Source organism: Lolium rigidum, chromosome 4, assembly GCF_022539505.1.
Source record: "Lolium rigidum isolate FL_2022 chromosome 4, APGP_CSIRO_Lrig_0.1, whole genome shotgun sequence".
Lineage (NCBI taxonomy): Eukaryota > Viridiplantae > Streptophyta > Magnoliopsida > Poales > Poaceae > Lolium > Lolium rigidum.
Genome location: NC_061511.1, coordinates 183,495,862 through 183,509,320, shown reverse-complemented (window position 1 = coordinate 183,509,320; position 13,459 = coordinate 183,495,862). Strand labels below are relative to the sequence as shown.

The 13,459-nt window shown below is 45.4% G+C and overlaps 1 protein-coding gene across 2 annotated transcripts; it reads right to left on the bottom strand.

The window, feature by feature from the left end:
* Window positions 1-639: 639 nt before the first annotated feature.
* LOC124706537 (1-deoxy-D-xylulose-5-phosphate synthase 1, chloroplastic) lies at window positions 640-4,804 on the bottom strand. 2 transcript variants are annotated; one of them, XM_047238200.1, is made up of 8 exons: window positions 4,692-4,804; window positions 4,289-4,588; window positions 3,995-4,145; window positions 3,606-3,877; window positions 2,180-2,453; window positions 1,485-2,074; window positions 1,108-1,392; window positions 640-1,015 (listed from the first exon to the last, which is right to left on the bottom strand). In XM_047238200.1, the coding sequence occupies exons 1-8, from the start codon at window positions 4,794-4,796 to the stop codon at window positions 854-856; spliced, it is 2,139 nt and encodes a 712-aa protein (XP_047094156.1). In that variant the 5' UTR covers window positions 4,797-4,804; the 3' UTR covers window positions 640-853. The 2 variants fall into 2 exon arrangements, with proteins under 2 accessions (XP_047094156.1, XP_047094157.1); XM_047238201.1 differs by having other exon boundaries at window positions 4,289-4,582.
* Window positions 4,805-13,459: the final 8,655 nt, after the last annotated feature.

Genomic DNA, 13,459 nt, shown 5'->3' with positions numbered 1-13,459 from the left:
CAAGCTTAACAACATCCCAGAAAGACTGATAGGACTCAGCTGGGAAGCCATCTGACCCGGGGCCTTATTGTGCTCTATTTGGAAAACCGCTTTACGTATTTCATCCCCGGTGTAAGGTACAGTAAGTAAGCTATTTTCCTCCTGAGATACTTGGGGGATATCATCGGTTCTAGATTCATCCAATGAAAAATTTCCTTTCTCTTTTTTTTTGCGGGGAAAGAGAGCTTTATATTAATTCGACATCAAGTTTTACAACCTCAGATTCCACAATGTCAGCTACTGTTGTTGGGACATGCCCCATTCAGAAGTAATTCTGACCACTTAATCTAGCTACATCAGCAAAAACATGGGCTGCATTGTTGCTCTCTCTTCCTATTTTGACAACCTACAACAACTGTCGTTGATATCCTAAAAAAAATCATTTCTCTGGGGCACCAAATAAACCCTTACAGTAATTTGTGATGTAGAGTAGGACTTTAGGTGCTCGTGGCTCTCAATTGTACAGTTCTCTCCAAATAGCGAACGAATACTTTTTTCCTATGTCTGCCATTGACAAGACTATGGGAGTACTTACTAGAAGGTATCAGGAAACAAACAACAGCGAATCATTCTCCCCGTATATAGAGAACAACCTTAATCTTCAGGAATCTATCAACATACATTCATTTCACAGGTACAAACACAACACATTAGTTCACTACACGAACAATTGAGCAGGTACTTCAACGTCAGAGAAAAGAACGAAAACTAGTCATATTTCCCCCGAATAGGACCATTTAATTCCCAGACGCCGACTGAATCATCTAACGACCAAAATGTACAAGGTTCTCTATAGGCGGCAGGACACTGAGCTCTAGACATTCTGCACCGTCATGATGGCGAGGGCCTCCCTCGCCTGCCCAATGATGTTGAACACCGTCGCGGCGATGTGCGACGGCGTCAGCCCCGCCTCCGCCAGCTGATCGGCCGGTGATCCGTGATCGATGTACCTGTCGGGAAGCACCACCGGCCGCCACTGCACAACCCAAAAAAAAAGTTACTTCTGTCATCAGCATCGCAGGGGTTCGTGACCGGCGGGTGACTTATCAATGGTGCATAATTGAGTACCTTAAGTTTGCCGTCGAGAAGGCCATCCAGGGCCATGAACTGAGCCACGTGAGAGCCGAATCCTCCAATGGATCCTTCCTCGACGGTGATGATCACCTCGTGGGACTTGGCGAGCCTCCTGATGAGGGCGTGGTCCAATGGCTTGCAGAACCTGCCGTCGGCGACGGTGACCCTGAGGCCGTGCTCCTCCACGATGGACGCCGCCGCCATGCAGTACTGCACCGCGGAACCGTACCCCAGCAGCGCCACCCTCTCACCCTCAATCATAATCCTCCCTTTGCCCACCTGCGAAACAGATTAGCATGGATCAGTCGTCAGTCGAGCACACGATCTTCAATTTGTTCTTTTGAGTCATGAAACACGAAATCGAAACGCACCTCGATGGGAATGCCTTTGTAGTTCTCGGGCAACGGTACGCCGATGCCGTTGCCTCTCGGGTATCGGAAGCAGGAGGGGCGGTCATCGATGGCCGCGGCGGTGGCGACCATGTTCAGCAGCTCGGCCTCGTCGGAGGGGGCCATGACGACCATGTTGGGAAGGCAAGCCATGAACGTCACGTCGAAGGCCCCGCAGTGAGTCGGCCCGTCGGCGCCGACAAGCCCCGCCCTGTCCATGGCGAACCTGACGGGAAGCTTCTGAAGGTCCACGTCATGCACAACCTGGTCGTAGCCTCTCTGGAGGAACGAGGAGTAGATGGCGCAGAAGGGCTTGAGCCCCTCGCAGGCCAGGCCGGCGGCGAAGGTGACGGCGTGCTGCTCCGCGATCCCAACGTCGAAGCACCGGTTCGGGAAGCGGCGGAGGAAGTAGTTGAGCCCCGTGCCGCCCCCCATGGCCGCGTGGATGGCCACGATCTTGCTGTCCTGCTCCGCCTCGGCGATCAGCGCCTCCGCGAAGTAGTTGGTGTAGGACAGCGTCTTGGCCGGGGTCTTGAACTGCTTCCCCGTCGCCGGGTCGAACTTAGCCACACCTGAACCATCGATCACACCAATTAACTTCTAAGTTCCAATATATATGATCCATCCAATGCAAGAGGTGATGTTTAACTATATCAGTATGACAGTATATATGTTACCGTGGTACTTGTCGGAGGCACGCTCGGCGTAGGGGTAGCCGCGGCCTTTCTCGGTGATGACATGGATGAGCACCGGGCCGGTGGTCTTGGTGCCCTTGACCTCCCGGAGGATTGTGATGAGATCGTCGATGTTGTGGCCGTCGACGGGGCCAATGTAGTAGAGCCCGAGCTCCTCGAACAGCGACGAACCGGAGCCGCTGATCATGCCGCGGGCGTACTCGTCCACCTTCGCCGCAATCTCATGCACGGACCCGCCGATTTGCTTCGTCACTCCCTGATGAACAAAACACGCGGGTCAATACATGCAAATCAGAGTTGAATATGTGGGCCTCATTTGTTCTTCTTGGCCCAACCTTGAAAGAACACCGGCTAGACCCTAGTTTCGTTAAATCTGGACGGCCCGGCCCATTAACGTAGTAGTATCAATTTGAACTGTCATCATGTGCTCTGTTTTGGTTCTCCAAATTATCGTGTAGTATTGTTTTGGTATGTTTGGAACTATGTGGATCACATATGAGTGAAGATAAATTATCATTTGAGTCAAATCTAGTTAATAGAAAAAGATTCACTCTTCTATCCTGGATTTGATATTAGACTTAAGCTGGAGTACGTCTCATTTTTCTTATAGAATTAAGCCACGTCGCTTGCCAAGATGCTCGCTCGGGCTGTTTTGTTGAAAACAAAATGCTAGTGGGCAGTACTGGACATGCTACTCTCTGGGTTTCATCGCCATTTTTTGGCTGATATAGCTATGCCATGCACACCTGGCATAGATGGAGTATACGTACGTGCATTGTATCCAGAGGAACAGCTAGTTTTGGCATTGTATCCGGAAGCATACAAAAATTTAATGAATACAAATTTCGCAAGATACGCCACAGAGACACTGACACGTTTGCTTCCATTTTATAACTGTTGCTGATAGATGCTGATTTCCTTGTCATTTCCCCAATTAAATTATAAATTTATTTATTTTCAAGTAAGTCTCAAGTTGCATCATGTGCAGACGACTTGCTAGAGTTCCTTTCTATAAACCTACTGCTATGTCATCTCAAGTGTTGTTACAGAAAGAGAAATGATTTCCTTCCGCGTGCGACGGGAGGTCGAGGTCGGTTCGTGTATGTGTATGTTGATACCGTCGATTTTCTGCTTTAAGATTCGTGCCACGCCGTTTCATCTGCCATCGAGTTTCATTGTGTTTCGATTTGATCCCGACAAATTGAAACGACAAACTAGAATGTAATGAAACCGAATAAAACAGTGCACGGGAGGTCCCATGCACGAAAAAATGGTTGTTGAAAAAAACCCTTATTACTATGTATTAGCTAGTTTTAATTTGACTCTACACGAGTACTTCAATTCAACGTTCCATCCCGGCCCGTACTATCTATCCAGTGTGAGTGTGGAAACATTTGTGAGGCCATACCTTGGCCACCTCCCGGAGCTCCCTGAGCGGCCGGCTGGACTGCAGCTTGCTGAGGGCGCCGCTGAGCGCGCCCACGGGCGGCGCCGGCCCGTCGAGTGTCGCCGTCGGCAGCGACACCTGCTTGTTGTCGTTCAGTATCACGATCATATCGGAGTCGAGGTAGCCAGCGTTGTTCATGGCCTCGTAGGCCTGCCCGGCTGTCATGGCCCCGTCGCCGATCACCGCCACCACGTTGTTCTTGCCGCCCTTGAGGTCCCTCCCGACGGCCATCCCTGCCAACAAATCACACGCGGAGACCGTTAATCAATTGCCATGTACTGTCACAGATTTGTCTCGAGCAAATTAACTGCACGATCAGACGCGGAGACGAATAGATAATTGGTACTTACCGAGAGCGGCGGAGATGGTGGTGGAGCTGTGGCCGGTGCCGAAGCTGTCGTACTCGCTCTCCGAGCGCTTGATGAAACCAGACAATCCGTCGGTCTGCCGCATCGTCGGCATCTTGTCACGCCGCCCCGTGAGGATCTTGTGGGGATATGACTGCGAACACATGAATAAACAAAAAGGGATGATTAAACGGGAGCTGAGCTTCGCATCCCTCCTCACATGGCGCGGGCACGTTATCCCAATCCGGGGTACAGCAATATCTGGAAGTCAATTGTGCATTGTTGAGTTTGGTTTACCTGATGTCCGACGTCCCAGAGGAGCTTGTCCTGCGGGGTGTTGAAGACGTAGTGCAGCGCGACGGTGAGCTCGACGACGCCGAGGCTGGACCCGAGGTGGCCGCCGGTCTTGGAGACGTGGAAGATCACGTCGGAGCGGAGCTCGTCGGAGAGCTGCTGCAGCTCCTTGAGGGAGAGGTTCTTCATGTGGATGGGGTAGTTCACCGTGTCCAGCAGCGGGGTGGGCGGCCGCTGCGAGTGGTACTCTGCCTCCCTCTCCGACAGCGACGCAGAAATGTAGGACCTCCTCCTCGGCTGCACCTGATTGATTGACAAATTAGAACGAAGAAGCAGGAATTGGATCGACAGGAACATATACGAATCAACGGTGGACAAGGCTAGCGCAGAGGAGGTTTGTGCTTACCTTGAGAGGCCGGGCATGGAGCTCGACGGCGGAAGGGGAATGGTGTTCCTGAGGCAGCACGCCGAGAAAGCCTCGTGCGAGGGAGAACGTCGACGAGAGCGCCATTGTTTCTTCTTCTCCTCAAGACTGCAAGGTGACACTATCGTCCTATCCTCTCCTTGGAAACAAGTCAATCCAAAAAATGAGTGTCCCAGTGCGTCCAAGCGCTCACAGCAAGTGGCAACTGGCAAGGTGACACTATGCGGAGTACTCGAATAAGGTGGGGATCTGGGAAGTGGAGCGGGAGAGTGACGAGGTGCTCCGTGCTGGGGATTATGGGTGTGCGCGTGTTCTATAGTGGTGTGGGCGGGTGATGGAGGGGGTGAGGCCGGATGGCGATAGGCTGCGCGGGTGACCACCGAGGCCATTGCCCGGCGTGTGGCTGGTATTCATTCGACCGTGTCCGATCTTGGGTGCTCGCTTTTTCGTTCGTCGCTGCACCGAGAGGGCAGGCAGCTCGAGCAATCTCGGGGGAGAGAGCGAAATGGGTACCCTACTTATCCAGCACCCCATTGGGCCAGCTCGACAAAGTATCACGAGAGGATAATGGGAGATATTCGTACGAGCTAACACTGGAAGTCTGCAAGTATCATTTATGAAAAGATTAAAAGGGAAGGACAGGGGGAACCGGAATTCATGGATATTCTCCTCTTCTTCAGAAAACAATGCTATAATAGAAAAAGGGATAAAGTAACTGATGCAAAAAAAACATAAATAACTGAATGCTGTTTATAAACAGGTAAGACTTGATTTACACATTTTTTCTGAAGTAAGAATCACGTATATTAGCAAACAGGCTGCCTCATTAAAAACCTTCCAGTCCCTTAGATACCCTGGTAAGGAAAAGAGTGCGTAAGAAACCTGCTGCGACAAGATTACAAAGTGTTCTTACAATCGTTTTGGAGAGCCGCCAACACACTCGTTGGAACAGATCCAGTAAGAGTACCTCTAAAACCACCTTTTCCTAGCTGCGCTAAACTATGAGCAACTCCATTACTCTCTCGATCTATCTTGCTAACTGAAATATGATCAAAGGCCCGCAGCAGCCCTTTGGCATCCAAAATAGTACTCCAGCAATGTGAAAATTTCCGATCCTCGCTTGTCAGAGCTTGCACCACGCGCAGGCAGTCACTTTCTAACACTGCCGTGTCGCAGTACAGAAGCTGAATAGATTTTAGGCCCTCCAGACAGGCCAGGGCTTCCGCCTCTTCAGCGCTGGAGCAGCTCGGGATATGATACTATGAAGATTGAACCACCTGTCCGTGTGTATCTCGGATTACTACTCCCAGGCCAGCTGATTTTGCCCCTTCATTCCAACCTGCGTCGACATTCACCTTGAGCTCTCCCGCCAGTGGTGGAGACCAACGAGATGGGCCAGGGGTCTTGGGCGCACGCGATAACGCCACATGCGATGTAAGCAGAGGGGTTTTTCCTTTCGGATCCGGGGCTGGACCAATGCAATCTCTAAAGGACTCAACATAATTTCGGAGGTAGGGAATCGATGCTGCAATAGACACCTTCCCATCCCCATGTATCACATTATTCCGATGATGCCAAACACGCCAAAGAAGAAAGATGACTTGATCTCTCTACGTCGCCCGGGACTGAAGTAGGAGATTAAGAATCCATTCCTTCCCAGATAAGCTGAACACCTCTTCAGTCGGTAAATCCCAATGCGCCCGGATGCCCTCTCTCAGCGCACGAGCAAGAGTACATGTAACCAGGGCATGATGCACACTCTCAACACCACATCCGCAGATAGTACAGGTTGGTAGAACTGTCGATATACGTCGATGAACCACCACTTTAACAGCTAAGGTTTCCGTAGCAGCCTTCCATGCAAAGACTTTCAGTTTCGGAGGTACTTTTGCTTTCCACACTAGGTCCCAAATTCTTCTGTCGCCATTTGGATTAGAGCTTGATTGTCCCGGGCTCATAGCAGCAAGGGCAGGCTCCAAACCTAGCCGATAAGTTGAACTAACCCTAAACATGTCGTTCTTCTCCGGTAGCCAGGCCACAAAATCTTCGTACGGCGTCATCGGTAGCTTGATAGATAATATCATGTCAGCATCATGGGCATAGCAGATCTCCCGAATCAGCCGCTCGTCCCACGAACGCGTGGCTGGGTTGATCAATTCAGAAACCCAACGCCTCCTATTAGTGCGCCTCTTCACAGCCACTTTTGGATCATCAACCCGTGGTAGCCAGTTATCTCTAAATATACGTACACTAGAGCCATTGCCAATTCTCCAAACAACACCTTTCTTGAGCAACTCCAGACCATAAATAATACCTTGCCAAGTGGTAGAGGAATTCTGGATAAAAGCCGTATCAAGGAGGTTGCCCGAAGGGTAATAACGAGCCTTCAGAAGCCGCGCACACAGGCTATCAGGGAATTGTATCAGTCTCCACGCTTGGCACCAACACCCCCTTGATATTTTGGGCGCGCCAATCTGTCCCATATAGGCCAAGCAACAATTTTCGCAAAAAACATATAGGCAGCCTCTTGCGTGTGCCCTCGCATCTGATGGTAGCATCCAATGCATTTTTCGTACAAAGTATGTTCATATTGTTCCAACTGTTAACTTGCTAGAAACGGAAACCAACCCAATAATGACGTAGTTGACTCTTCACGGGTGTGCATGTTTCTCAATTCATATCACACACCATGCACGTGGCCCGAGGATAAAATCACGGAAAAACTCCCACGTACTAACACCAAGCGCGCCCCTCGCGGAAATGTCGGGATGTTCTCCTCTTCTTGAGAAAACAATTATATAATAGGGCGCCTCTAGCATGTGCCTCGACGTCTGATGGTAGCATCGAGTGCATTTTTCGTACATCATATGTTCATATCGCTCCAACTATTAACTTGGTAGAAACGAAAACAAATCCCACAACAACGTATTTGACTCTTCACGGGTGTGCATGTTCCTCAATTCATGTCACACACCACGCACGTGATCCGACGGTAAAATCACGGGAAACCTCCGGCGTACTAACACCCAGCGCCCCCCCCCCTCTCGCGGAAATCCCGGGATGTTCTCCTCTTCTTGAGAAAAACAATTATATAATGGGGCGCCTCTAGCATGTGTAGCATCGAGTGCATTTTTTGTACAATCTCGTTCCAACTATTGACTTGGTAGAAACGGAAACCAACCTGACAACAGCGTAGTTGAGTCTTCACGGGTGTGCATGTTCCCCGATTCATGTCACACACCACGCAGCTGATCCTAGAAAAAAATCACGGGAAAACTCATGCGTACTAACATCCAGCGCGCGCCCTCTTGCGGAAATCCTGGAATGTTCTCATCTTCTTAAGAAAACAGTTATATAATATGGCGCCTCTAGATTGCATCTCGGCGTCTAATGGTAGCATCGAGTGCATTTTCCGTACGTCGTATATGTTCCTATCGTTCCAACTATTGACTTGATAGAAATGGAAACCAACCCGACAACGGTGTAGTTGACTCTGCACGCGTGTGCATGTTCCTCAATTCATGTCACACACAATGCACGTGATTCTAGGATAAAATCACAGGAAAACTCGGCTGTACTAACCCCCAGCGCACGCCCCCTCACGGAAATCCCGAGATGTTCTCCTCTTCTTGAGAAAACAATTATATAATAGGCGCCTCTAGCATGCGCCTCGGCATCTGATGGTATCATCGAGTGCATTTTATCGTACATCGTATATGTTCCTATAGTTCCAACTATTGACTTGGTAGAAACGGAAACCAACCCGACCTCGGCGTGGTTGACTCTTCACGGGTGTGCATGTTTCTAAATTCATGTCACACACCACGCACGTGATCCTAGGATAAAATCACGAGAAAAATTCCTACATGCTAACACCCAGCGCGCCCCCTCGCGGAAATCCTGGGATGTTCTCCTCTTCTTAAGAAAACAATTATATAATAGGGCGCCTCTAGCATGCGCCTTGGCATCTGATGGTACCATCGAGTGCATTTTATCGTATACTACCTCCGTCCCAAGGAATAAGGCGCACGCATATTCCAAGATGAACTTTGACCATAAAAATTGAGCAACAAAATTTTGGTTATATTATATATAATTAGTATCATTGGATTCGTATTGAAAAGCACTTTCTAATGATGTTAATTTTATACAAACAATCTTTATATATTTGAAGTAATACATAGTCAAACAAAAAACACATAAAACGAGGACGCCTTATTCCGTGAATCGGAGGTAGTATGTTCGTATCATTTCAACTATTGACTTGGTAGAAACGGAAACCAACCCTACATCGACATGGTTAACTCTTCACGGGTGTGCATTTTCCTCAATTCATGTCACACACCATGCACGTGATCCTAGGATAAAATCACGGGAAAACTCCTGCATACTAACACCCAACGTGCGCACCCTCACGGAAATCCCGGGATGTTCTCCTCTTCTTGAGAAAATAATTATATAATAGGGCGCCTCTAGCATGCGCCTCGGTGTATGATGGTGGCATCGAGTGCATTTTCCTACATCGTATATGTTCCTATCGTTACAACTATTGACTTGGTAGAAATGAAAACTAACCCAACAACAACGTAGTTAACTCTTCACGGGTGTGCATGTTCCTCAATTCATGCCACACACCACGCACGGTGATCCTAGGAGAAAATCATGGGAAAACTCCCGCGTACTAACACCCAGCGCACGCCCCCTCGCGGAAATCCCGGGATGTTCTCCTCTTCTTGAGAAAACAATTATATAACAGGGCGTCTCTAGCATGCGCCTCGACGTCTGATGGTAGCATCGTGTGCATTTTTTGTACATCATATGTTCCTATCGTTCCAAATATTGACTTGGTAGAAATGGAAACCAACCCGAGTCGAGTGTACATGTTCCTCAATTCATGTCACACACCACGCACGTGATCCCAGAAGAAAATCACGGGAAACCTCTCGCGTACTAACACCCAGTGTGTGCCCCCTCTTGGAAATCCCGGGATGTTGTCTATTACCTTCCCCAACGAACCCCACTCCTCCCTCTCCAAACCGTAATCTCCAACCCGACCCCCCCATAGGCCAGCCGTCGTGGCTACTTCTCCTGGAGCAACCAACTCGAGGGGGAGATATGTTGCCAATGAACTCGTGCCCAACATCGCCAAGCTACCCGAGGAAAATTGGTCTTGGAATGGATCTGCATCAGGACATGCTACATCAATCAGACAACGGGTAGAACCACCCAATTCTTCCATGGATATTCTACTCCCCCATGAACCCTACCTTCTTGCTCCCTATCAGGTAGTCCATTTAGTTAATACATGCAAATTTCAGTGTCAAGAAGTGCAAATTCATTTGCTAATCCAATAAAATAAAAGTGATGTACTCTAGGGCAACTTCATGGTCTAACCAGTGCAGCTTGTGAGCTATTCATGCAACTTTTAATATAAACTAGGCAAGCTAGTATATGTAAAAAAATGTAGTACACGAACCTTATGAGTTATCCACGCAAGTTTTAATATTCTCCCCTTCCACAAAAGAATATCTAAACTTTATCTAGATTTATATCTATCTACATCTAAAATATATACATGCAAAATTAGACAAAGTTGATCCATCCTTTTTTACGATGGAGGGAGTATAAAAAAAAGTAGCTATTCTAGGGGCAACTTTGTAGTCTGTTCCATGCAACTTATGAACTAAACCATGCAACTTGGCATTTAACTCATGCAACTTTTTAGGTAATTTGTGCAACTTAGTGGCCAGACATTCTAACCATGCAACTTATGAGTTATTCATGCAACTTATGATATAATTTATGCAAACCAATATATGGAGGTGGGGAATGTATGATCCAAAAATGGGTAGTACCCATGCAACTAATTATCTGAGGGCACGCCCCAGTTCTTGTGGGGCAACTTTTCAGAAAATTCTTCTCACCTAATCAAGGCAAAAAAAAAAGATAGCTATTTCTTGGAAAACTTTTTGGTTTGTTCCTTGAAAATTATGAACTATTCCATGCAACTTATCACTTAACTGCTACACCTTTTTAGATAATCTAGGCAACTTAGCATCAAGTATGTGCAACTTTCCACTGTAAAAAAGGAATGTTTATGGACCAAAACCTGGTAGTATCCTGCTGCCAACCATATCAGGGCATGCAAGCAACTCCACAGGTCCATGTGGGCAACTTTGAAGGAACACGTGTGAACGTAATACATTGTAGAGGCAACTTTTCAGTAAAATTATCCATCTAATCTAGGCAAAATAGTCTCTTACAACATTGAAAAAACATGCAATTGTTGCCATAAATGCTGGAAACTTTTTGAAGTTAATTTGTACAGATGCTAAAACTAGCAACAAAAAAATTAGCTAAATACAGGGTCAACTGTGTGTACTTTAAAAAGTAGGCAACTTATTAGCTACATGAATGCAAATTATGAGCTAATCCATCAACTATCTACATAAAGTGATGCAACTTTATGTAGACCGTAAGAAACTATCTAGCCCCAAAGAAACTTTGCATATTATATGGAACCTACCGGTGTCAAAAAAATATGAAGCAACTATCTAGCCCCAAAAAGTGGTACAACTTCATGTTGACTATAAGCAAAACTACATGCACGATCTCGAGGGAAATGTTCACCGACACATTTAAAAAATGGATGAATCCCATCCATCATTGCCTTCACAACAACTATCTACCGAATAGTGGTACACCTCCCTCTAGACAATACGCAAAAAAAGTGTAAAATAATGGCTCCCACAAAAGTTGCACAACTTCGTGTGGACTCTAAGCATCTACCTTCATAATGGATGCTACTATCTTCATACACAGAGGGAAAAAATTGAAACCCATTCATTATTGCCTTTAGTGTTAGTTACATGTGTCGATTTATTGGTGTTTTATAAAAATTGTATCTTGTTTGGATCTTGAAAGCCTTGTGCATGCATATTTTTAATATACTTACTTTTATGTCTTGCTTTTTTTATCTAATATATAGGGTAGACTCCATCAAATCCTAAATTGCTAAGAAGTGCATGAAATTCAATTTCCATCTCTAAATATGCACATACTTATTTATTATGAAGTTTATCCTTTGCATTGTGGTTAGCCTAACCACTTCGGATCTAATAAGTTTGGGGACCATGATGTACATGGATTTTGTTTTAGGTACATTGGTGATGCAATGAATGCTTGTATCATTTATAAAGAAGTTGTTATCACCATATGATTATTGGAGCCAAGCTATAATGATCGGTTGACGAACTATTATCTACTATATCATGCCATTTCTATCTCGATAACAAGTATCTTATTCATGCATACTCCTATAGCATCCAAGCTCTTGTAGGTTGCACATTCGCATGAAATCTTTGTTTTTAAATGTTTGTGGTTCTTGGAAAGATCTTATAAGGAAATTTGTTTACTGCATGTGTGAGTAAGATGAAATGGTTGCATTTAATGGGGAGTGCATAAAATCATGTTCATGATTCACCAACCCAAATATTCCTTTTATAATTTATTGCCTAACAATTTCTCAAAACCCGCTCATGTGCAATATTGTTGAAATTGCTTTTTGAATTGTTATTTGGGATATTTGTTATATTTCTGAAAGTATCCCAACAACTTATCATTCCCTTATTGTTAGTTGTGATTATTTTGAGATTTTCTTAGTTGAAGTTCCATTTATATACGATAAGAGAAAATGGAGCCATGGGCTAGATATATGCTTTTAAGGATAAATCCTTTCGTTTATTTTATGACTTCCTATTTGATATCATGTATGTCTTACTTATTCCTACTATCCTTTTGTGTGTGCATGTTTATTTCTGGATTGTTGACTACAATTTTTTCCACTTAGAAACTTATATGCATGAGAGTGTTAATATATCGCCTTGTTATCACCATTCTTTGAAGACCATATTTCTTATCCATTTGATTTTTGGTTGTGTTGGTATGAACTTTATTTTTGAGTGCTTGGTTTATTTTAATTGCATCTTCATGCACTCATATCTCGTGAATGGATTTTTGAATCAAATTTGTCTTCATAGGTGCAATTATCCTTGTCTATACTCTTTTTGTATTGTTTGTGTTCTAAATGATATAGAGGGGGTGAGTACTCCATGTTTGTGTATATTGTATTAAAATGAAAAAATATATGCACAAACCTCGGGGAGCTTCCTTATTTCATTTAGAGCACTGTTTCACTCTTGTGATGATATTTTCTTTTGCCCAATTGTTTCTTTGGATATTTTGATTGCTTGCTTCATTCGTTGTAGCTTTCTTCACTGCTCTATCTTTTCTCAATCTTTGATCCTCAATATATTTTGATTTAATCCAATTATTTATCGTTGGATACGTGCATTGGATTTCACTCAAGTTATGAGAAATGCACATCTTGGAAAGGAACTCAAACTGTATTGGCCCTCTAAATTTCCATTTTGGCATTCTTTGCCAATGGGGGGAGTTTAGAGGATTTAAGGAGAATGGTTTTATACTTAAGATTATTTTGTGCTTAAGTATTTTGCTCTCATGCATTACTTCTTTGTTTGATGACTTTCATGGTAGAATATATAGTGCAAACTCTTCCAAAGGTTATGCTTGACAATATATGCAATGAAATTAAATTTCACGACGAGTGCACACATTGTGTCTATGGGGGTGCTCTATATATGTTGGTTCTACTCACATCTATTGCATTATTTGTTGTTTATGTGAGTAAAATCGGCTTTTATATGGGCTAGTAGCTTTATGTTACTTGA